The 26,688-nt window shown below is 39.5% G+C and overlaps 1 protein-coding gene across 1 annotated transcript in view; it reads left to right on the forward strand.

Annotated features, from left to right (window-relative positions):
* The window catches only part of grin2ca (glutamate receptor, ionotropic, N-methyl D-aspartate 2Ca), a 67,503-nt gene extending 41,715 nt beyond the window's left edge, over positions 1 to 25,788 (forward strand). The window contains 12 exon segments of the mRNA XM_051941129.1: positions 3,377 to 3,588; positions 12,392 to 12,560; positions 15,163 to 15,316; positions 15,521 to 15,646; positions 17,632 to 17,861; position 18,053; positions 20,917 to 21,024; positions 21,027 to 21,075; positions 21,194 to 21,256; positions 21,258 to 21,373; positions 22,550 to 22,782; positions 23,492 to 25,788. Coding sequence (XP_051797089.1) covers positions 3,377 to 3,588; positions 12,392 to 12,560; positions 15,163 to 15,316; positions 15,521 to 15,646; positions 17,632 to 17,861; position 18,053; positions 20,917 to 21,024; positions 21,027 to 21,075; positions 21,194 to 21,256; positions 21,258 to 21,373; positions 22,550 to 22,782; positions 23,492 to 25,114 — 3,084 coding nt within the window. The 3' untranslated portion in view covers positions 25,115 to 25,788.
* Positions 25,789 to 26,688: the final 900 nt, after the last annotated feature.

Genomic DNA, 26,688 nt, shown 5'->3' on the forward strand with positions numbered 1-26,688 from the left:
CAACTGGGGAAAAAAAAATTGTAATTGTATCTTTGCAATGGATTTCTTGTCAAATATACCCCCACTACTAGTCACTGTATACAGGCAATTACAGAATTGAGCATTTCACAGCAGCATTCACACTATGATAATTCTTTACAGATCGCTGACATCAGTTTTTAATGTGCTGTGAGAAACAAACAAAGAAAAGTTCACAGTCTGAGCAGCGACATGATGACTTTCCATCTCCTGTAATTTGAAATTCTGATTGACTATCACTCCACTCGTGGGAATTTTGTCAAGTCAAACAGCAGGACTGATCAATATGACTGGCAGGAGAAAGGAATAATGGAGGAAAGTCCAGAGAGAATATCCTGAGATATTTGCACTTCCCCCTCCACTTTTAGTTCTTTCATTTCATTGTGACAAGCTGTACTGACTGGTGTGATGAGAGAGGATTGCCCCCCTTCCTGCATAAACAGCAGAGAATATGTGGGAAGAAAAACATTTTGTCCAGACTGACACTTCTGTGGAGCCCTCTAGGAAGTTAATGGCATTTACAGAAGCACTGTCAAGTGAACTACAAAGACTATCAGAAAAAATAATCAACTCATATTTGCACCATCTATCTCACAACCAGAAGTTAAATTTAAGTGAAACTATTTCATGAACAGGAAAAAAATGAGAAATAAAGAAAGCTCCTCTTTCTCTTACTCTCTCCTGTGACTATGACACTTCCCACATGGTAAACCGCGCAGATTAAAGTAGGGGATTCTTGTTAAACTTGCAGATTACTTTATTGGAAGGACTGAGCAGATGCAGGGTTACTGGTTTATAAAAAAAAAGGAGAACAAATGGGACAAGGATGTCCACATTTCTGTGCCCTGTTAGCTACTGTCATGATATTGGTTAGATAATACAATTTTTTTGTTTGCCTTTCAGATGTGCAGTTGCATCCTGGTTATGATCAAGATTTGAGAATATCTCAGTTGTCTGTTGTGCATGGAAACCTCTTAGTGGTTTTAAAATATCTTAGTATGTTGCATGTAAGCACCTAATCCTGGTTTCTAAACATCCTTTCTTTGTCAAAACCATCTACCTTGTCAGACCACTGATTCTTGCAAAATTACAATGACATCATCTTGTAAGGCTTCAAGCCAGGTTTTTCCAGACAGTTTCCAAAGATGATTTCTTAGATGGTTCTGTGTAACAAACCATCTGGCCCATCGGTTAGGTTAAAATAACATAGTGGTGCAGTACGTTGTTAAGTCTACTAGGAGTGTGCACCTGCATGCAATTGGCTGTTCAGTGTAATTGACTAGCTTTCCAGATGTTGTCCCACTGTAATGAACCTGGTTCGACAACAATGCAGTTTTGCCAGAGCTGTCTGTATTAGCAACCCTATTCTGCAATGCAAAAGGACTGCAACTAAGGATTCCTTTTATTGATTAACATATCAGTTATTTTAATGGTTATTCTGTTAGTTGTTTGGTCTAGAAATATCAGAAAATGGAGAAAAAAATGTTATCCAAAGCCCAGGATAACATCTTCAAACTTCTTGTTTTGTCTACAACCCAATGATTGCTGTCATACTGGTGGAAATAAAACAGAATAAAATGCCTTTTTGAGCTAATTGGCATTAGCTGCTGTCAGAAAAAATGTCAGCACACATATTAGGCACAATAAGGAAATGTTAAGTTTAAAATCACCAAGGAAATTGGACCATTGGCCATTAAAAAACCCATATCAGTCTTCCACAAATCTATGTGTTTAAAACAGCGCATGGTCAATGATTTTATCATGTTTTCTTCAGTACTGGCTGGTAAATAAGAATCCTTAAAAACTTTTATCCATTCATCCATCCATTATCTATATACCGATTAATCTTGATTTGGGTCACAGAGGGGCTGGAGCCTATTCCAGCTGATCAGTCAAAGTGTAGCACTTTACAACAACATAAAAGAAGATCAAAGTGCTTTCCAACAGCATATTAAGACCAAACAATACAATTTTGATTACTATAAAACCACAGAACCCATAAAAAAGCAAAACCACGAAAACCATAAAAAATTCATGGCTAGATTTAGGGTGAAGGCAGGGGACACCCTGGACAGGTCAGCAATCTATCATAGGCCTACATATACAGACAAGCAATCATACCGACATTCACACCTATACACAACTTAGAATTACAAATTAATCTCAACATGTTTTTGGACTGTGGGAGGAAGCCAGAGAACCCAGAGAAAACCCATGCATGCACAGGGGGAACATCCAAACTCCATGCAGTAAGATCTCAGGCCAGGACACAAACCAGGGGCCAAGGCAACAGTGCAAACCACCAAGCCACTCTGCAGCCCCTTAAAACTTCCACTGTAAATCTAATTATCAATATCTTTTCCGCCAATTAGAGGGTCTGCCTTTTGCTAAGTATGTGACAAAACATTTAAATCAACGCAATAAAGCCGTACTCATATTAATCATACATCAGAACTGTGGAGTGCTCTGTTAACATGAAATTGTTATGTAACAGTTGTTGTTATCAAGCATCATCTGAAAAGTCATCTATCCTGACTACAGTAACTGTAGCTGCTCTCCTCATTGTGCTTGATAAACTATCACAAATATAAAGTCTGTTTGGAATTCATTTGATGAATTATGGTAGCCAGGGCAGCGTAAATAGCCCTGCTTGATTCAAAGTAAAATTAACAATGAGTAAGATGTGTCAGTGTTCATGGTAATTGAGGTCCAATTGGTCCTCTGCGACCTTCTTTCCTTCCTTTATTTCTGAGTTGCATATAAACAGGAAGAGTCAGATGGGCCAATTTGTGGAATGTGGTACTAAACAGGTCATGGCTTCTTCAGATAAGTGAGCTTAAAATGTTTAATTCCAGATCTTGATTATGTATTCAGCCGGCTCGTGAATGCTCATTTCCCCACAACATCCAATTAAAATTAGCTTACTGGTAATATAGCAGGGGGTGGAATTGCTTTCATTGCATTAGATGTGTAATTGCAGTCTCCACATCCCCAGTGACCCAAAAATCAATTTCTTCTCAACTGTCTATGAACTAAAACTCTGCTTGCTGCATCAGGACACTCCAGACACTCCAATCACACAAACATGTACCATATGTAGTTAGAGAATGGGGGACCTGTATTAAGATATTTTTCTCACATCTGACGGGCTCATTTTCTCAGGCTATACTTATTTGTCTTTTGTCTAACAGGTTTCTCGAGTCCTCTACAGTTATTAATGTGGCCTTTTTGCAAGAATCCTTGTTGCTCTGTGTGTTACTGCTGTAACAAATCAGCATCATGGTGGCCATCTGGAGTTTGGTGCAGAGATTTTTCACTGCCTCATGTTGATTCACCCCTCCTCTCTCGAATCCTCCAGGTAGGGACCTATGAGATGGGGATCCTGCAGATGAGATACCCTGTGTGGCCGCGGTTTGGCTCCTACCTCGAGCCGGTGTCTGATTACAGGCATCTGACAGTGGCCACACTGGAGGAGCGGCCCTTTGTCATTGTGGAGGCAGTGGACCCCGTGACTGGTACATGTGTCAGCAACACTGTACCCTGTCGACGACAGTCCAACAAGACGGAAGCGTAAGTTCATCAATGTGATAAATAACTAAATCTCTGAAGATTTAAATGTGCTTTTTGTTGGCGGATGACATTTTGAGCACCATCCTAATTAATGTTCATAATCTCTACTTCGAAGCATAACGTGAAATGTTAATTAAGCATACATTTGTGTACTGGAACATGTGGGGCCTAGTTATTTTATACACCTTTTGTTCACAGGCTCAATATTCCAAGCATTGCAGGTCTTAACCCAGAGCTATTAGGATTACAAGCTACTTTAATGAATTGGATATGCTTGGCTGTTTATGAAGAGTCTGTCACTGTATTGTTCTTCCTGAACTACTAAAAAAAATAAAAAAAATTACACAACAGAGTATTAACCAGCTAAGAACAGAGTTTGATCTCATGCCTTTGGCAAGTCACCTGTGTATTGAATTTTTTTTTAGCAGGAGATTTGTCATTTCAAAACCAGCCTACCTGCAAACTGAGCGTTTTCTTAACAATGCTAAAAAGAGCATATAGAGACAGACACAAAACCCCCACTATCCTGAGGTTGTTCAAGCATAAAATCACTGCATGCAGCTACACACATTCACCAATAAGCCCATCCAAATACAGGCATAACAACAATACACCACCATTCCCCCCACCATTCCTAAAAATACGTGCGGAAATGGCTAAAGAAACAATAAAAAAAGAGCCCGTTGCAGTAACCTGGCCTCCGAATCTTTTAGATCCCACTCTGACCACCTGCGAGATGAACAAGCCCAGCCCATAGAGGCCTCAACCCAACGCCACAACTCACAAGATTTGAGTTCCTGTTTAAATGTTGTGGCTAACTGGTGTAGGCTAGGACCAGAACATGTCAGTCAAAGTAAACTCCACACATAAACTGTAGTTGGAACTGCATTTGGAACAATTATGTTGAATATTGTATTTGCATTTTAAAATTATATTTGAGCTCTGGCTATCATCTTTAGACCATCCCAAGGGGGCCCCAACCCTGACTTTGATAACCACTGGATTAGAGGATGTAGTTCATGACATATCTCAGATTGACCAAATTTCTAAATTTTACATAGCATATAGTATATATAGTACATATAGTATCGTACAATATGTCAGTGTGAATTTGGGGTTAAAAATGTATGATGCACAAGCCATCTATTACATTTTTTACTCATATTGCAACCACTCAACAAAGACATAGAATTTTGGGCTTTGAGATTCTCTACAATCTGCTTTTACGCTTGGTTTGTATAAGATCATTGTGTTATCAAGCTGTGAGTTGACAATCCTGAGTTCAACACACCCTCTACTGCAAACCCACTTGATATTACTGCACAGTCCCACATGCACTCTAACATGTTAACATGCCCAGCTTAATTGATTTTGTATCTAACTTGAGGGTGCCATTAGGTATGAGATTGAGAGGCTCTTCCCCTGCCATTAGCGCATGCATGGCTTCTTATCACTCAATGAGGTGAGATACTCATTAGGCTGCTTGGCCAGAGTGCAATATCCCAGGGATCACCCTGTGACCCAATCAGGGAAATATATGTGCTGCATGGTGGGGTATCAATTAGATGAGACGATTAGGCCATGTCATCAATCCTGAATACCTAGAGACTGATATTGGCGTTCATTAGAAGAGGGAGAGAAGCGCTGGCCATTATCCATTACTGACAATGGCGTTAACGAGATGAAGGGAACAGAAGATGAAGATCACACCCTTCAGTGTTATGGGCCACTGTAGTGCTTTATCGCTCATGCTGACCAAATCATCCAGCCTGAATAAAAAGTGTATAATTCCCCTTGTCAGACAATCGAACGTTTTCAAAGAGCCGCACAAAAATTCCAGGCAGAAACAGATAGAGTCAATGAGAGGTTCAATGAAGCAGCCAGCACTGCTCAGCTGAAGAAGAAACATTGGCCAATGAAGGCTGCCATGAAGGATAGAGAGCTACGCTACAATAGATCTTTGTTTTGTCAGACTAAAGCTGCATTTACAGATTATATAAAGAATTTAAAATCAGTGGGTAGTTTTTATAGGGAATTGATTGTTTAATGTTTCACTGTCAAAAATGTATATATCCATAATATCCATTACAGTCACTCTAAGAATTGTCAACAGATTGCTTGTCTTGGCTACCTAACAGCTAAAACATAAAAGTATTCAGCTCATAATAATATTATGTGAATATATATAAGAAAACACAGTAAAAAAAAAAAAAAAAAAAGAAAATCTTAATGCTTGAGAAGTTAGGGGCAGCAAATATTTGCCACTTTTCCTGAACAAGTGATCTACACAATTAATAGAATGTTAAAACTCTTGCACTGATTGAGACAAATTCACATCTGATTGATCTTCCGACTGATGCAATATTGACATCCAAGAGTTTTCAAAATTGGACAATATATCAGGTAATGCTAACTTTAACATGACATTAACAAACATTTTATACAGGGATCCATTGAATTAAGTTATTAGAGAATGTATAATAAATTGGACATTTCAAAGTGGTGTGTTTTGCCTAGAGGGCAAAATATGATGGCAATACCAATTCCAAATTAGAGTTACATCACATATATCTTTGGTTCTTGCAAGTGACCATTACTGTAATATATTTGTGATATTGATTCATCAATATATCAGGTAGTCCCCTCAAACTAAGCCAAGAGGTGTGCTATCTTGTTCTGGCTGCAAGGTCACCTTTCCTTATCTGAATCTCCTCCATGGCTTTAAATTCTCCTACACTAACGAACACACCTGCAACTCAGACCCACATCAGTGCTTTGTAAATGGAAAGGTAGTGGTCATTCAAGTTCTCCATTTCAATGCCTCAACCCCTGGGCCATGCATTCAGCTTGCCAGGCAGGCCATCTGCGTGTTTCACTCATGTGTCTGCAGAGAGAACTGACAAACAGGCACTAGTGCCCAGTTCAGACTTGGCTCACAGCAGTTAACACAAGCTCTTCCCTTGGAGCTGTGCATGTTCTCCAGTGGCATCAGAAAAATCTCAAGCCCTCTTGCTCACTGCCTTTTAGCTGCTGGGAGCTGATTTTTATCCTCTTGAGAAGATTAATTCAGAGGTAATGCCCTGGTGAAGGGTGGTATTGACCTGAGAAGATAATGTCATCATACATTAGCTGCATTCAATGGGAGTTAGATCATAAGTTGATTTAATTAAGCTAAAACTGAGTGCAGCAGCAGATGAGCTCCCCAGAGCTTTGCAGTAAAAGAACCAATACAGATCATCAGAAGGCTGCAGAGCCTCACATAGCGATGGCTTCACAAAGCAATGTTTGAAAACTGGACTAACTTTACATTTTGTCATGTGACATTACCACTGTGCATGTGGTACAGTACTCATCAATACAAACAAGAGAACATTTATTGCATCTCATTAGTCCTCTCTCTCCTCACATTTCCTATGAAGTCTCAAAAGTTCACTAACAGATGAGGTAGAAACACCACAAAAACATCATTTATATATAAACAGAGAAAGCATGCTGAAAAAAGGAACCTAAATAAAACATTCAGCTTGCACAGTCATCCAAGGTCAATACAGTAATACTGTGCTTCATGACAATTTACTTACTACAAACAAGTTATTAAATAATAGATGGTTCATTATTTGAAAAAGTTTCAATCATACTGTCTAACTTGCAAAGACACATTTATTAGCGCAAAGTTTCAGTGCTAGAAGTTAGTCAAGCAAACAGTTCAGCACAAAGACTCTCTTGAGCCTCATGAAACAGTTGCTTTGTTATACTATTTAACAACCCCTCAGATTTCAGATTTGTTGTATATTGTTCCAGGAGATGGAAACCACTGATGTAGGAAGCTATTTGGGTGTCTATTTCTTCAACCTTGCCAATTTTGCAGCATTACAGCAGTCTGAACACTATGGCTGAAGCTAACCAAAGAAAATCTTGGTTGACTGAAACTGTACCTCAAAAGACTCTGAGCAGAACATAATACACCTGTCCATATTCATATGCTTACCAAAAACAGAACTCTATCAGCGACTGAAGAATACAACACAGGCAAGCATTTGTTTTAACAAAATACAGTCACGCCGATAAGTTGTTTGGGATGTCAGTTATTTTGGAGCTGACTGAGTAAAGATTCAGTAAACATTAAATAAGTACGACCTAGCAATCTCCATCATGTTGGGAGAGTTTCAAGTTGTCTCTATTCCTACCATCCTCAAAACTAATGGATTGTTCTTTGAAGGCTATTGATGTAGCACTTTTCACCTCAAGAAAGTAACACTGGCGATCGGTCAACCAATGACTTATTCGGTCAGATGAGAGCATATTGAGTAGTTAACTGACGAGCAGACTTTGACACTACAGCCAGAGCCATTAAATAAGAGTGTCATCTTTATTTTTCTTTAGAAAGGATTCAGACATCCTCAGCTACACTGACAGTGCAGAACACACAAACATATAGCTGTCACAATCAATAGAGCACCATCAAAACATTACTCTGAGAATGTCCACACTTTGAGTAAATTGCCTTACACACACGCATTTACAATGATTCCCAAAAACCCATTTTAATGCAACTGGCAGATGAGTTAAATCCCAGCCCTGAACCCTGGCAGTTGGTGAGACAGGGGATGTTGGGACCACTGTGTTTACTCACGGTTGGCTGGGGCAGCTTCATTTCCCTCTAAAGTGTTCATTTGTTTCCGTTTGTTGTGGCTTTGTTCTGCCTGCTTGCTGCCTCACCTGTCTGTCTCATTGCCTCCCGATCCTGATGTGTGGGTGAGTGTCCATTAGACTAAAGGTCTGGAGGAGGTTAGGGGTGATGTGTCATTACTGGTCTCTGCATTGCGCCCATGGCTCACTAGTTCACTACCTCAGCCTGTCCACCTCATGCGCTATAGAGAGGTGTTCATTTTGGTTTCCATGAAAGCACATAAACATTTAATGGTGGACCACGTTCCCTCTGTTGATTAATACATAAAGAGGAAAAATTGATCGTCAAATCTGTTTGAATAAATCCTGACAAACCAACATCAATAAAAGACAGATTTAAAATAGAACCGTCATACATTTGTGCATTTAATTTATGGAAAAACTTGGCTTCCCCACACAATGGGCTGGAGTGGCTTTTATGAGTGTTGTACACTGACAACAACTGGTGATTGATTTTATTACCAAGTCAGAATATTCTCATAAAGTTTATGAATCGCTAAACACTCACGATGTAGAAATATGTAGGCAAACCTAGAATTAGTGCAGATTATGACCCTTTTAATTTAGAGGCAGTAAGTTGTATATTCTCAAATGAAAATGTCAAACCCTCAAAATTCAAATAAGCTGCAAAATTAAGGAATAGGCTGACATTATGGCCAAACTACACAAGATAGGGCAACATGCACAAAGTAAAATGAGACTGTTTCAGTGTCTAGTCTACATTCCATCCTAAACCAGTGCTCACATTCACATACTTAAACACTTTCATAGCACACTCACACAGTCAGAGAGAGAAGAATCCAGATTCCTCCTTTTCTAAATCAGTTCAGGATATTTTATATGACTCTTGACTTCATGCTGTCTCCCTCCTTTGTGACTCACATTGCTGTCGTCATTTTATTTGTCTAAAAACTGAAGGACATTTTCATCCCCACATTCCTGGAATCCTGCTGATAAGTAAGTTGAACTGATTTCAAGTCTTACGTCAGCCTCTTTTACTTGATATGCACAGTCTAAAACCGTTCATTTGGCTTGTGCTGCCTGCTCTGTCTGAGGATCAGTAGCATATGTAAGCAAGCACGCTGAATCTTTTTTTTTGTCAGGGTCACTCGGGCAAGACAGCTTGGTATGAGTTGGGTATTACAACTGTTAGCATACTGTAGTGGAAGCCACATGAAAGTCAGTGTCAAGGGAGGGACAGGTGTAGGTATCAACAACTACAAGTCTGAACAACAATGCAGCATTAACAGCTTTGCAGCAGTAGAAGAATTATAATGAAAGCAATTGCTGAGGAGAGTGGCAGCTTGCCAGCCTTAAGCTACATTTTATATGCTGTACTACACAAGAAGAGGCTGCCGATATGTGATTTTAGAGCAGTTATATTGTGGCAGACCAATGTTTTTCCTCATCAGCAAAATGGAATGAATGGATTTCAGGGGTTTATGGGGAGCCATGTCCTGACTTTAAAAAATCCAACAGGAGGTAGACATGGAATGATATGTGGATTTAAAGCTTTTGTATCACTACAAATGGATATCTTTCAGACATTTAATGATAATCAGTTTACAGTTTGTTGTACAGACCTAGGGGTGGGTGATCTGGCCAAAGGATCTTATGGCAATCCTTTGAGTAATCCAGATCCAAATCACAATTCTCCCCACAGCTTTAGTTGTCATATTATTTGTTGTGCATATGGTGGCCTGGATACTAAGCTTGTCAATTCAACTAAAGGCTAATCTCAGAAATCTCTGCATCCTGTTTTCGCTGTGATTTATATTCTGAAAGTTCTGACCGGAGGTGGTGATTCATATCTCTGGACTTAATGCTTGCTAAGTTTCCATCCTTAAGAATAGCTAAACAATTGGCATTGATCATTACAGAGCAAAGCAAGCTGTCATTGTCTCCTCTTAAGCTGTGGCACTGATTTAAAAAAAAAAACATAACTCTGACAACATGCTGCCACATGGTAATAAACTACTTCTTGCTCATGTGCAGCCTCAACCCACCCTACACACGGCAACAATGGCAGCCTTTAGCAAGAATAATATCATAAAATCTCCCATACTGTACGCTAAGGTAAATTAGTTATCAATTTATTAATGTATGCAAAGTGAAAACAACTTAACTAGAATATACTAACCAGAAAAATAGCTTAAACATGGGGAAAGGTTATAGAATCTTTGGCTTCTGCACAGGTAATTTCTGCATAATGAATCAATCAATGGGTTAAATGTAATGGCAACACAGCATCAAAGACAGACCACATGAAAATAACTTACACAGGCAGCATTAACACTAACTGCCAACATCTATAGTTCCCACAGTCTCCAATAAAAAAAACAATTCACCCCAACACTTCTGTCAGATAGTTGGCCACCTCACTGCTCTTCTTACTCCACCCTGGTATCAGCTAGATAATTGCATCCAAAGTTCTCATTGCATCTCAATCTGGATTTTGCTAAGTTAAGGTGTGGTAGGAACATTTGCACAGTGCTGTACTTTAAATTTTTTTTTTGATGCAGTCTGTCCGATTCCTTGAGAAAAGATCACATGGTATATTAACATTTTCCCTGACTTAAGATCTATATACACAAATCACGCAGCTACTTAATCAATTTTGAAAATAATAACCAGCTAAACACTGTATACTTCAAACTGCATTGCAGTGCAGTGCATTTGTTGAGGGGAAAAAAGGACATTAGATAGGACTGACTGTTTTGCTTAGTCCACTATATCAACTATATAATAAATAAGGGCGACAGGATAACAATAATAGCAATAAAATAAAAGAATAAATAAATAAAAACATTGAAAAATAACTCTGTTTCTCCCTCTGTTGGCTAAGTTTTGTGGGGGAAACAGCTAAAATGACATCCAAATGAATTGACATGGCTGTAGCTTTAGAATCACATTGACTGCAATTATTACAGAAGACCTGGCATAAAGAAAACACCCTAAGCGCAGTGTGTGTATGTATGTATGTATGTAGGTAGGTTGGTTTGTCAGTATGCAGGTAGGTAGGTAGATAGATATATAGTTAAAGATTCCAGTCTTACAGTGGTCCTTTACAGAAAAAAACAGAATGATTACATTTGCAAAGACACAAATTACCTATACTACCCAATATGTCTGTTTGTTGATTGTGTGTGCAAACCAAAAGGACAAAAAGAAAGGATGACTGACACAGGTGTCTTCTGGGAGTTTCTGGGGTTAAAAAACATCCAAGAAATAATGATAAACAATGTTAATTACCTCCTCAGTTACTCAAAGTAATAAAGACAATATATAGTTGAAATGCAGGTTTACGGTCCAAACCTATAATTAAGAATTGATTGCACCTTTAAATGACATACTGATGCCTTAACAACTTGTTTACTGCTCTTCAGGTAGCATATTACCAGCTTTTGTCTGTAGCCAAGTTGCCATCATCCAACCCAAACAATCTAGGAATGAGCTTCGCTGCTGTCTGCTATTGTTTATTTGTGATTAATTTATGTCAGATTTGTTTTGGTCCGCCCAGCTGTCTGTCCATCTGTTGAGGCCGTGACATAATGCGCGAGCCTGTGGAGTAGCTCCAGATTTCCTATCTACGTCCCCCATTTCCTAACATTAGGGGCCCAGCATCGACGTCAAGGATATGGCTGGTCCTTTCAACTCCACAAGCTCCAACACGTGTTATTCACTACTTCAATCAATCTTTTCAATTTTCTTGTGGAAGTCATTTGCAAAAACTGGAAGTCTGTGTGCCATGACTAGAAAAAGCCCATGCAACTTCTTTTCAGGTGTCAAAGTAATTTACCATTTGAGATTTTTGTTGTAGCTTGTGGTCATTTTTCATAGAAAAACATGTTCTCAGCACTGGAAAGAGTTTTAGTACGAGACCAAAAGAGTGTCAGCAATAGTAAAATAATTATTCCATTACTCTAGTTTATATTTGGCATTTTTGTATTATCTAGACCCTTTTCTGAGCTTTTGAGTCCTTTTAAACTTATAACATCAACAGAAATTTACTGTGTCAAGAAACCAGTTGTCAAAGAACAATAAGCTTCCCTGAAAATGTAAGTGATAATCAGAAGCATCGCCTTCTGTTTCTGTCTCTCCTTTTGTCTTTCAGAATTGTGGGTCACACTGAGCCATACACCAAGCTCTGCTGTAAAGGTTTCTGCATAGACATCCTGAAGAAACTGTCCCGAACCATTAAGTTCTCCTATGACCTCTACCTGGTCACCAACGGCAAGCATGGGAAGCTGGTCCGGGGAATTTGGAACGGGATGATCGGAGAGGTATGAACAACAAGCAGATAGTTTAAAATGGCAGGGGTCCTAGTTCACTTAGAATCACTAAGATTAAGCATGAGGCCACTTCTGTTAGCTGCTTCTTCTCAGCCAGGAGTGAAATAGTCACTGAGAAGATGCAAAATGTACATTCACAGAGAAAGAGCAGTGTGCTGGAGGTTCATTTAAATAAATAAAAAATGCGTGGTTATGTCTGTGAAGTCCCTGTAATCAGCAATACGAGTCTTACACGATTTTTTGAGTTGACAGATTTAGCTCTATTGTAGCTACTTTGGCCATCTGATAAACATCTACACCTTTCAAACTCCTTAGCTCCTTTAAGGGGGTCCTGGGTACAATGGTGGTTACTCTCTTATTTAAGCTGTAGTGAAGAAATCACATATTTCTTTTTAGGATAAAACGGGGAAAAAAACAAGTGTGGCATACACATTAATCCTTGGTCACTGCAGATGGAGGTTTCCTCTCCTGCTCCAACTATAATTTCTTCATCTAGTAAAAATGGCACAAAATATCTAACTTTTATATTAATGAGGCCAAGAAAAGGGATAATCATTAAGCTTTGCACTAGTTTATAACAGCAAAACATCACTCAGAAAAAATTAAATTATTCAAGCAATTTAATGAAAATCAAATTAGTTTCTAAAGAGAGGACTACATATCCTCTCATTTGTCACCTCACTATCAACATCATTTTGGTATTGTCCTTTGCGATTAAGAACATGAAAACTCAAAAATTCTACAACATGGATGACGTATGATCCAATGACGGAACCAGCATTGTATTCTATATAAAAAACAATGAATGTAAAGTTTGGATTATTGCATATGTAAAACATTTCACGTGTAAAACACTGCATATGTGATAACTGAAAGTGTAGAATGAAATGATTTTGAATCAAAATCAAGATTTAAAATAATGCATTCAGTAAATTGTCAATGGTGCAGTATACATTATATGTTATATGTAACAAGTCTTTCTGATCTAGCGTTTAAAATGTTATGCCAGTAGTTTTACAAATTCTTGCCGCCTTTCTTGTGCGACAGTCAAGCTCACCAATCAGAAGAGACCCAAATCATCTGCAAATACAACCAAAAACAAACACATGAAACCTAAGAAAATTATTACAGTTGTGTTGTGGAAGAAAGCCTCCACTGAGCCAGAGGCAAAGTTGAACAATTTAGCCATGAAAAAAGCAGCATTAGTGTGGTATGAGAGTATTTAAAATTTGAAACAACAGATGTGTAGCTAAATGTTGTAGGAGGCCACAAGAAAAACTATTAGTATTTGAAAAAGCACCACAGACAGCTATATCACAAGTGTATGGCCAAAACGTTGAGGAAAAGCAGTGATGCTCTTCTCCAGTCTACTCAACAAAGCCCTTTATGTTTCTCTTCGTGAAAAAAAACTGTCATGAACAAACACCATAATGCAATACCTCAAGAAAGACATGGTGTTTATTACCTCTATGGTGAAAGAGTCAGGTTTCAAAAACTCACTGAATGTTAGATAACAGATATGTAACTCCCTTCTACACATACATCAGTCAAGTTGAAAAATGTAAAGTATTAACAGTTAATATATCGATGGCATGTGGTAATGTTCCACTACATTTTAAAAGTGGTTCAGGGTGAAAACTGAACTGAAGCTTGACTTCATACCCAATTATATTACCAAACGCATTGTAATATTTGTCAGAAACATCACAACTCTTTCAGCCAGAACGAAAGACTGAAATAAGAATGAAAACCTCAACAAGAAAAGAGCTTTCTCTTCTACAGTAAGAAAAATTAAAAGCAAAATCACGATTAATGAGCACATGAATTGCTACCTAGGTCATCATGATAGGTGAAGGAGGGACTGTTGTACAAAGAGGAGGAGTAACTGTCCCTGTGACTAATCCCTAGTCAGATTACACTTTCTCCCCCTCCTCTTGGGGAGTTGGAGGATACAACATTAGTTGGCCCTTTCTTCCCCTTTTTTCAAACACAGGAAGGCTACTGTGCTCAATGAGGCATCAACCTCCATAGGAGAGCTAATGGCTTGCATGAGGCGGAGTGTCTGGACTGTAAATCTACAGGCTCTCCATCAGCATGATAAACAGTGGTGTGGTATGGCAGAAAAGGCTGGAAAACCAGCCACAGTGGAACCTGAACTACACTAGTGGGAGTCTGAGAAACATTAGCAAAAAATAGCATCACCTCTTTTTAGAGGCTATCAGCGACCTTTAGTCTTCAGCAATTCATCCCGTTTCCAGCTTCTTAGATTTTGTATGCAAATGTATTATGTAATCAGTATTATGCTATATGCGCTAATACTTTATAATGGATTAGATGGCAGATCACGCTTTACAATGCATGGGTTAAAAAGGCAAGCTACAACTGGAAGAGGCTTTTGAGTTGCATCCGTCTGGCTGCTGGATAGATACTCAGACATCGTGTATGTTGACTGCACTGAAAAAAATCTGATTTATCTCAAAGGTGGACATCCAGTATTATGATGCTATGTAGGTCCGATTTACGTTCATCTGAGATCCCCTCACACTTTCATGTCACCCAGAAAATAGATCTATTGACTTTCCTTCTGCCACAGGTCTTCTACAAACGGGCAGACATGGCCATCGGCTCACTGACCATAAATGAAGAGCGCTCAGAGATTATTGACTTCTCAGTACCATTTGTGGAGACGGGGATCAGTGTGATGGTGGCTAGAAGTAACGGGACCGTCTCTCCATCTGCTTTTTTGGGTGAGAAACTCCATCTGAAAGCATTTTGCCTTTGTCATTTTGAAGAAACTTGCTCAGTCTAGCTGTCATTGGAGTCTGTGGGTGGCCTCATGGTATTGTCATATACTATATATTGTGACTGCAATGGCCCCTTTGTTGGCACAAATTTACCTGTATCTGCACATGCATGATTATTAGCTTCCTGATTGTGCCCTGTCCCTGCAGAACCTTACAGCCCAGCAGTGTGGGTGATGATGTTCGTAATGTGTCTGACCGTCGTGGCCATCACAGTGTTTGTCTTTGAATACTGCAGTCCAGTTGGGTATAACCGTAGTCTGGTCACCGCCAAAGGTGAGGCCCATCACCCTCCCCTGCATTATTTTCTCAAATACAGCATCACAGAAAAACACAATAGCTATTTTTGTTTAATTGCAACTTGAAGTACATGTGCACATGAAAACCAAATATTTCTTTCTTATCATGCAACATGAGAACTGAGATTTGGAGACTGTAGTGAAGCAGTTTTTATTTTTCAATATGCTGCTGAAAGAGAGACCACCAAAGACAACTGTCTCTTGAAAACCGAAGTCAATATGTTGACCAGTCCGTGGTAAAAATAGACACAGGGTGGTAGAAATCAAATATGATTTCTGTTTAGTTCAGGTCAGTGTGAAAGAACAGAGAGCTCTAAAGTTGGGAAATTTTAAAAAAAACTGTCCAAGTGGAATTTAAAAAAAACAAAACTTAAAATCGTTGTTACAACTTTAAAATGCAAAAATTCACTTTAACTTTGTATTTTAATTTATTTTAGTATACTAATTATCAGCAGATTTTTCATTAGCAGTAAATATTGTATTTTATCAAATTGCATATATATATATATATAAAAAAAAAGGAAAATACAGTTTGGTGTGATTTGATGTGACCTAAACTTCTAGAGAGATGCGTCAAACACTGCAATCTAAAGGGGATCAAGGCATCAAGGGGATTTAGAGAACATGTGACATCCAAGCCTATTTACAGTGGCCACATATTGGATCAATGCTTGGTAAATTGAGATACTGTAGTTTCATTTCAGAGCCATATGGTCTATAAATATGATACAATAGATGACTAAAGGCCAAATGGGGTAAGCTCTTGGCTTTGTCTTGATTTTTACATGTTTTATAATATGCGTCATATATGATGCCAAAATACATAATAATGTCAAAAGAGGCCATGTTCTCATTGCAAAACTAAGACAAAGACAAATTGGCTGTATATGTTTTATACAGAATGTAACTGAGTTTTACATGAACTGAATTATCTCTCAACCTGCCAGCTGGTACCCTATTATTGTTGTTACTGTCTTCCATAAGTCAATTGGCTGACTCAAGGACCAATCCCTTCATCGTAATGGCAACCTTAACATGTTCCAATTTGTATTATATCAAACCAGTAACAGAGATCACCTGTATCTCCATCGAATTTTGTACATAGCACACTGTGGTGCTGATTGACAGTGGGAAAAAAACAAATCAATCCAGCTTTTGTCAGGACCAGCAGTTTGACTTAAAAGCACAGCATCCCAACAACAAAACACTTGTCCACTTTGGTTTTCAGAAAGATCCATTGGTTTCAGCTCAGTCAAAAGTCATTCTCCAAAATCTGAAACAAAATGTGTTAAAATTACGTACAAAATACGAAGAGCATAGTTTGAAAATTATTTTGCATCAACAATCAGTCAATCTTTCATTTACCGCAGCTACTTTGGCAAAGAAACCGTTGTTTTTGTCGTTTTCTAATCAAATGTGCCAAATCCTTATTGGCTCTAGTGTCTGAAATGTGAGGATTTGATAAATTATTTGTTGTGCAAGACAGTAAACTCAATATCTTGGGAACACAGACTGTTGGTCAAATTAAACAAGATATTTATAGAGAGGATCAACTTATGTTTTTTTCAGCGTCAATTACTATTCAAGATTATTTAGTGGTGACTACAGACAGAGACAGGTGTCTGCATCAGACGGTGATGCATTTTTAAAATATTTTATCAGGAATTGTAATTAAACAGCAATAAAGAAATTAGACTGATGCTTATTATTGTAGATGTTAACCACACATTTGAAGTCATTAAATTGGGGTACTGGAGATTTTAACAACCTATTTGTTCACTATTTTCTGACATTTTATTATAAAATTAATCAACTAATTGAGAAAATAATTGGCAGATTAAGTGATGATGCAAGTATTTGTTAGTTCCAGCCCACTGATATAAGAAAACGCCCACAAAAACTACAACATTGTCCACCATGAATAGGTTGATGCTAAGTCCACTCTTGGTTTCATCTTTTCAGATCCTGGAGGTCCCACCTTTACCATCGGGAAGTCAGTGTGGCTGCTGTGGGGAATCGTCTTCAATAACTCTGTCCCTATTGAGAATCCAAAGGGTACCACCAGTAAAATAATGGTCCTGGTCTGGGCTTTCTTTGCTGTCATCTTCCTGGCTTCCTACACAGCTAACCTGGCTGCCTTCATGATCCAGGAGCAGTACATCGACACAGTCTCTGGACTGAGCGACAAAAAGGTGCAGACCTTTGTCATTGACAGTCCTGCACGTGTTGCTGTGTTTAATGTAGAGATTAGGAAAAACACAAAGTGGTCTATTTTGGATGTGTAAACAATGTGTGGTGGAGCTATGAAAGGTAAATATCCAGAAGTGGCAATGTCATGGCTGTGACTTTTCACTTTGCCTGCAAAATATAAAAGGGCTCATAGTGTAAGTGGTGAAATTGAATTACATACAGAGACTTTTATAAGGGTTGTCAATGGAAAGCCTATGAAATGTAATACCCAAGTGGATTTTCTGGGGAGACAGTGATTATAATTTCCTAGTATTATCTTATGCATATTTGTCTGGCCTGGGGATGTGTTTTATAGGGGTATTGACAAGGAAATCCATGTTAAACCATCAGCACAAAAAATGATTTGTAGACTCTTAGCTTGCAGGCAACTGAGGGGATTAAAGAGGCATTTGAGGAAAAGACCAAGCTGTCCACTGCTCATTACGATTCCAGCAAAGTCATTTAAAATTCTCGTTTCATTATACATTAACTCTGCTATGCAGTGAAAGAAATGGAGCCATTTTGACAGTGAGCCCATAGATTATTGAACAGTGGTCTGTGTGGCGGCATGGTGGGAACAGAGGGCTGAACTGCTGTTTGTCCAGCTGTGCTGAACCCCTCAGGTTAAGTAAATGTAAATGAGGTACAAGAGGAAGCCACAGAAAGTGACCTTGTATCAGAAGAGAGCGTGATGAAGACGAGCAGAACTGTTTTAAAGACATTGTGCTGTGTTAAGGTAGATGATTACCTCATTCCTACAGAACAGACGTTTCCCGTATAAGAACAGTCCTTGTGAGTGGGTAACACATCATGTTAAGTCTGACATCACCCAGCCTCCTTCAGTCCACCTCAATACATCCTCTTTTTGTAAGATGAGGAAGGGATATGCAGAAAACCTTTCAGCAACATGCTGTCAAGACATAGAAAAGCTCCATCCAAGCAGGCAATATGGAGATGTGAAGGCTGTAATCATCAGGAAAACAACAGCATTAGCCATTTTGCAACACACTTTGAACAACCTATATTTACATTTCCTCAAACAATCACGTCACTTTAACATCAAGGTCAAAGTAGGAAAATATCACTGTAGCACTGAAAACCATATGGAGGACAGGCTCTAGCAGATGTCTGGGAATTCTAAGTGTGTTCAAACAATGTGTGCTGATGGATGTAAACTTTGCAGAGACAGTGAACACCCATTAGGTTACAATCACACTACAATAGGTAACCATCGGCCTGCTATACAGACTGTCAAATTTCTCCCAGATCCTATAATTCTACATTTTCATTTAGCAGACACTTTTATCCAAAATCATGTACATCTGAGAGGAGATATAACACAAGCAAGGATCAGGTGAGCACAGAAAATAAGATAGGATAGCTGTTTAATAATGGTTGAGTGTCACTTTACACTTTTGACAGAATACAGCAGCTACTTACAAATTAGGCTGTCGCAGGAAATCAATGTGATTACTCCAGAGTTGTGTTGAGCACAGTTATAAGACACAGCACAGAATTTTTGAAGGATTTGGAACCTCTAACTATGTTTGGGCATGTACAAAAGTAGCTCCAAAGTCTGACAGAAATACAATGCTTGAAATGATAAATTTATACAGGTGTGGAGGATGGGCATTCTTCTTGCACAACTTCTCCTCATGACAAACACTGGTTGTAAGCACCAGTGGTCTTTCTAGTGTAGTTGGCAAGCTTGCAGTGCATACAGTCCACACGTCAAAAATTTTAGCAGACAAGCGGAAATCCACAGAGAGATCGATATGGGCAATCACGAATTTGGATGGATGATGAAATTTCACAAATCACACTCACCCCTGTAGACCTCTGCAGACAACTAGAGAACATGGACTGTTTCTTAAATGGTTAAATAATGCTGACCTTGCTGGTCACCACCAGAAACACTGATCTGTTAAATGATTTATTAATGTTTTATTAATATACAATGCTGGTTAACTGTTGCAAGCAGTAATGCAGCTACCTGTCATTGCTGTCCCCTGCTCCCTGCAGATGTTGTGCGTTATTGAGAAGAAAAGTGCAAGAAATGACGGATGGATGGATTTATGTCAAACAAGGTTGCAAAGTAACATATTGTTTACTGCCTTAAGTAGTCACTTTCCAAAGGCCCATTCTGAGGCAGCCAAACCTCTGCTTTGATCTCAGAAATAAAGGTAAAGTTGTGTAAAGGCTGTATCATAATAAAATGCACTTTAATCAGTCAACTGGAGCAATGTGTAACCACATTCAGCACATATCAAGCCAAAACACAAAGTGCTAAAAAATCTCATTGAGATTGGAGTGCAACCAGGGTTAACTAGCCTAAACTTCAATTATTGTTCAATCAACAAGGAAATTAGTTGTTAAGAACATCTCTATGAAGCACAAACTTTAGCTCAAATTGTCCCGTTGCTTGTGTACTGTGAAGGTATTCACGTAAGGTTAATGAAAAACTGTAATTTTTGTACTTCCATTTATCCCACTTCTTTTCATCACAAATGATTAAATGCATATAGTACTGCCAAAAGCAAAAAGATAAAACAAGAAGTTCATTTCTTACTACAGACAAGGACAGGGTGAAGGAAATTGGATCCCTCTGGACACACTGTCCTGACACGGAGTTCATTTCTATTGTCGGATCTTTGGATTGTAGAGCTAGATATGTAAATTGCCAGAACAAGAAGCCAGCAGGATAACTATCAAAAAAGCAGTTAGGAATTGAGGGCAAAATCACCCAAACATTAACATGGTCATTGTCATTATATGAATATTTCAGAGCTCTTATCTGGGCTGTACAGATCTTATGGCTTTAATGAAATCATTCAACATCGGGCTGATGGAACAAAGTGATTTTTTTTGCGTGACAATTACAAGGTCATTACAGTGATATTATTAGGTCTGAATGTTTAAAAAATGATTTAAAGATTATTTTTTCTTCACTTACATGGGTATTCAGACAAAAATTGATATCTTTTTGTTATTCTAATTCTTGTTCTACCTCCTCAACAGTTTCAAAAGCACAGGAGCAGTACCCTCCGTTCCGCTTCGGTACAGTCCCAAATGGCAGCACAGAGCGCAACATAAGGAGTAACTACCCTGAGATGCACTCACACATGGTCAATACAACCAGAAGGGAGTAGAGGATGCCCTTAACAGCCTCAAAACAGGGTAGGTGTCAGCCAAAAATCGTTAAGAACAATATATACAGTAGAAGGTAGAGCCAAAGCAGAGCCAAGCGGTTACATGATGGCCATTTGAGTAAAGATTCTTTTCTTCACTCTGCTAGGAAACTGGATGCTTTTATCTATGATGCTGCTGTGCTGAATTACATGGCTGGCAAAGAGAAGGCTGCAAGCTGTGACCATTGGCAGTGGGAAAGTGTTTGCTACCACTGGTTATGGCATCGCCCTGCAGAAGGATTCACGCTGGAAACGACCCATCGACCTGGCCCTGCTCCAATTCCCTGGTCTGATGGTAAATCTTCATCTATATACAACAGATGCTGAGTTTCACGAAATTTGACCATATTTTAAAGTATTTGTTCCCATAAACCTGAATAACAACATGGAATGAATAAAAACATCGATAATTTACTGTATTGATACAATAAAAGGCACCATACTCATAAAAACAAGACAGCAGCAAAGCGGAATAGGATATATATAGGCTACAAAAATATAATATTATAGTAAATGTACCAATAAAAAGACGGTTCATAAATGCATTCCACTAAAACCAAGTTTCAAGAGGTGATTTACAATATGGTACTTATTCAGCTCCGCTCAGCTCCTTAGGCAAGTCATTTCAAAGCCTCAGGCAAAAGCCTCATCACCTTGCAGAATATGCAATGAGTAGTAAGACAGGTAATGATGCACATTGCATAATGTCAGATAGAAGCCATAGACAGGGCTGCGATATTAATTCTCACATCAGCAGCAAAATCAAGTCCTTTTAGTTTTGGAGACAACAGTAGGACAACAGCTGGAACACACAATAAAGAATAAAAAGTTGGAGAACTGTTTACTTGAGGCCAGTATTAGCTGGGATATACAATGGTTTAATAACTTAGCAAATACACGTTGCAAAATAGTTTTGGTTTTTTGGGGGGGTTTTTGCAAATAAATAATGTTCTAACACATTTAATGAAAGAGTTTCAGTAACAACATTGGAGATTTGGATTCCAAGGTGGTTTAACAGATATCTGTGCCATCAGGAAATTAATAGGCTCAGAAAGCTGGTCCATAACGTTCATTTCTGATATAACTGATAATTTTACCCCTACAAAAGAAATAAAATCAGCATTTGCAACATAGGGCAACTTTGTTTTATGAAGTCACAAGTTAAAAAGCTACAGCCCCTCACCTGACACTAGTTTCCAATTTGCTGCAGCTATTATTTGCTTTTCTTCTTTTATAAGACCAACTGTTGTGTAATCTGGATTTTCAATTTGCTCAGCCTCAAAGAGAAGGGCCAGTGTTATTCAATTGTATCTGGGGTGCTGCTTATTTGAGAGAATTTCATTATCCCATGCAAATGCATTTCATAGGAGATTGGAGGATGTTCCATTACTCACTCAAAACCAAATAATACTAGTGTTATGCAAATAGGGCTTAAGCCTGTATTCTGTGCTCTCCCCTCACAGGTGACACACAAAAGCTGCAGACCGTCTGGCTCACAGGTATTTGCCGTAATGAAAAGAAAGAGGTCATGAGCAGTAAGCTGGACATTGACAACATGGCAGGGGTCTTCTATATGCTGCTTGTCGCCATGGGTCTGAGCCTACTGGTTTTTGCCTGGGAACATCTGCTCTACTGGAAACTGCGACATTCAGTCCGCAAATCAGAGCGTCTGGACTTCCTTCTCGCTATCAGTCGAGTAAGTAATACTCACATACTGTATGAAATGCAATGCAGGATATAGTTCTTTCAAATACTATTTGAACATTTGATCCTTGTGAAGTAATGGCAGAAACATGAGCGATTTCAAAGCCTGCTGTCACCTTTGGAGGTATCCTTCAACACACAACTTTACAAGTATTGAAAATGCAATAAGTGAAATCAGTACATAAGCACAACAGTTCAAGACCAGCAACAATAAAACAAGATAGTAAAATAAAATGAGCTTAAGGCAATAAAAGGAGTTCATGGATACTTGCTGAAATAAAGCGATGATCATGATGCCTGAGCAACAGAATTTAAACTGCCCCATTAAAAAACCTTCATCTGTGTGTCGAAAGCAGTCAAAGGTGAGATTATGTATTCCAAACTGATACTTAATTTGAAAGTAAAATAAAGCTGGTAGGATAAAAATGGAGAAACTAATATGGTAAGTGCATGATCAGCAACTAACTCATTTATATTCTGGAGCCGTTTTTAAGATCAAACTGTGTGCAAACAACATTTCAATCACAGCAAAACGGACATAGAACAACCAGAAAGAACAATGAGTCTCTTTCTGCAACGTTGCCAAAATTAATCTCAGCAACAGTAGTGAAACATAACTGAAAACCTTTGGGAGTTCAGGAGATTGCTGGCTCATTCTGGTATCTGATGAAGCTTAATTTTACTCTTCTGTCTCTCTGTAGGGCATCTACAGCTGTTTCAATGGAGTAGAGCAAACTGACCGCAATGGAAGCATGCAGAGTCCAGATGTCACTACCAACTATACACAAGCCAACATGCTAAAGATGCTGAAGACAGCCAAGGACATGGTGTCCTCTGCGAGAGTGGAGAACTCTTTAGACAATGCCACCAAAACAATAGAGAACTGGAGCAGGCGGGGAGCTGACAACGTGCGGGCTGGCCTGCCACCCAGAATTACAACCACAGATATGACCCATGGCCGTCTGCCCTATATCTCAAGCATCACAGACAACCACTCCCCATACCCTCAGAGGGCCATTACACCCACCTTCCCAGTTCATTATGGGGACACGTCCACCCAACCCCTCCTGGATAAGCCCCGTGTGGTAACCAGGCCCACACCACTCCGCTACACGCTGCCTGCCCGCACCAGTCAGCATGTCTTAGAGAGGACTCTGCCTATCTCCAGTCTCAGCAGCCCACACATCGCCATGAGGGATCCTGTTTCTCCTGGAACTCCTAACCCCCACCACGGCAGCAGGCTGTATGTGGAGAACCACGCCCGGATCCCCACATCCCCTTTTGTTCCTTACAGGGAGTTCCAGGTCCCCGATATCTATGTGGAGCACAAACCACCTCTGAGAAGGAAGTTTAGCTACCCCCCTGACTGTGTAAGCCGGAGGAGGAAATCTCATAGCTATGTGTTTGATGCTGCAGACCCCAGAATGAGAAGTGAGTATGATGAACCTCGTTCCTGCCTTGCTGAGTTGAGGGCCAATCACCTCTTGAACAACCACGCCCCTGATGCAGCTGCCATGGCTTGCACTCCAGGACACTACCAAGGCGGCAGCACCAGCTGCAACTCCTGTATGAAGTCCTACCTGGAGCCTGAAATGGATGACATACCGCTCCTGGGGAAGGACAAACTAAACCGCCGCGCCTCATTCCTCAAAGCCACATGGGGCAACGATAGGATCCGTCAGGTAGATGAAACAAAGCCCTCCACATCCACATCTCCCTCCACCCGAGTAGACATGCCTGACCTGTTTCCACGGGTTGTAGTGGCTAACCCAAAGCCCCACAAGTTATATGGCAGTCTGGGGCACAACCTGTCCTGCTACCCTTTGGCTGCAGAGCCAGCCTATCTGGACCCAGCCCACATGGGTTCCTACCCCTACAAGCAAAAGCTCAAGTACTCTGAGTCCACCCGGCTGCCCTCTTACAGGGAAGCCATCCTGCAGAATGCCGCTGCTCTGCGCCGCTCCTCCTCCACAGTGGTGCATAGACACTACTCCACCTACCTGAACTCATACACAGACTTACCAGTGTATGTGGGGCCACTAGCCCAGGGACCGTCCCAGTACTACAATGGTTCCAAGGACGTGTGCCACTTGTTTCCCTGTACAAGTCACTGTCCAGATAATGCAGCAATGCTGCCTCGTATGGGTGACAGACAGGTGGTTTACCACAACAATATGTTTGGGGCCTATGATGGCACAGGAAAGAGGGAAGAGCCAGGTTCTGGGAGCAGAGAGCGGAGGCAGGTGTTGGTGGCGCGCAGAGTCAACAGTCCCTATGTGCCAAAGCCCTGGGGCAGGGTATCCAGCTTGGAGTCCGAGGTCTGAACCATCATCCTTACTGGTCCTCCAACAGGCTCTCTGACTGAATCCCTCTGAGGAGGGGAATGCCCTTAGCCTCTGGTTACAGCAAAAAGTAAACCTTACACCAATAGTGTATTTGAGAGTGTTGACTCTCAATTATTAGTGCAATAATATATTGGGTGGCGAAATGTGAAGGAGAAGACATTTAAAAGCAAATTACTGCTGGGACTTTGTAAGCCAAACCTTAAAAAAAATAACAAAAGAAAAGGCGATGTTGAAAAGTATTTATTGCATAAGAATTTAACCTGTTGATTGCTATTTAAAGGATTTTTAAAATGCTGTGTTGCTTTGTGAAAGAATTCTGGGAGACAATATACTGTAGCCTGTCAATCTGATTACAAGTTGAGATATTTCTTTTTGTCATTTTTTTCAGAATAATTTCAGTAACCTCCATTTCAACTGACTGATAAATTATTAAGATCATTTTCTGATCAAACCACTGATACGTCTTCCGTAAATTTTCTAAGTCCATGACCTTGGGTACACCGTTGTTCTGAGACTTTCTGCTCCACTGGTCATTAACGTAATTTGACTGGGATTTTAAAAGGGAAAAGCATATTAAATATCATGTGTATTTCCAATGTTACACTACCCTTTAATAAAGAAAAAGGCCATCTCAAGGGCCTTTTGGAAATGTCCTCTGTCCGCTCAGTCTGTATGCTCTCGTACACATTGATACAGCAGATGAGACCCTCTGCTTTGTACTCATGTTCTGTTATACACACAGTCTATTGTTTCAGTCTGTCAATCATCACAACATGGATTTTTTTTTTATTGCACCCCACCACTTGTTTTAACAAAGTGCTTCCAAGAACTTTCTTGAACAGTCTATACTGAATTTTAATAGATACACCTGACTGTACCTGTACCTTTGTCTGCTTTGTCGTAAGTCATTTATTATCAACAGATTATTAGGCCTGTGCAAGCAGGCAAATATCAATCAGGATGAAAAAGTTTACAACTCATTGTAAGCTCAAAGCTTACAATACTTTTTTAATCCCCAAAAGGGAAATTCAATATACTTCACGGAAAACAGCTTATAGAAACAAAATCACTTTGTTCCTCCTTGGATAAAACATTATAGTGCCTTAATTCATGCTTTTGAGAGTAATTATTGGTCACACATCTGTCTAAGTTGCTGTACTACACCCAGTAGAGACTAGAGGCTTCTCTATGAGGCATTTATAAAGCATCAGTAAATTGAAGAGTCTGTCGATAAGCAGATGTTCAGCAAACAAGCCGTTTTGGGTACAATTTCATTTACAGTTTGCCTCTTGGAGATGCACTGAATTCAGGTGTAGAAGGACCTTATTTTCAGCCTGGCTCAGATTTTTACATTAGCCGGGATATAGCACAAGATGAGTAAATGCAGGGTTCTGTTTATTTAAATGCCATGATTTCCCTCTTGATCACAACAATCATGTAGCCCTAATAAAAATATTAAAAACACAGCACGCCACAGTCTAAATGAAACCAGCAGTTCTTGTTAAATGGTTTTTCGCACTGGTAAGGACCACATAACCATTAATATGACCATT

This window comes from Acanthochromis polyacanthus, chromosome 21, assembly GCF_021347895.1.
Source record: "Acanthochromis polyacanthus isolate Apoly-LR-REF ecotype Palm Island chromosome 21, KAUST_Apoly_ChrSc, whole genome shotgun sequence".
NCBI lineage: Eukaryota > Metazoa > Chordata > Actinopteri > Pomacentridae > Acanthochromis > Acanthochromis polyacanthus.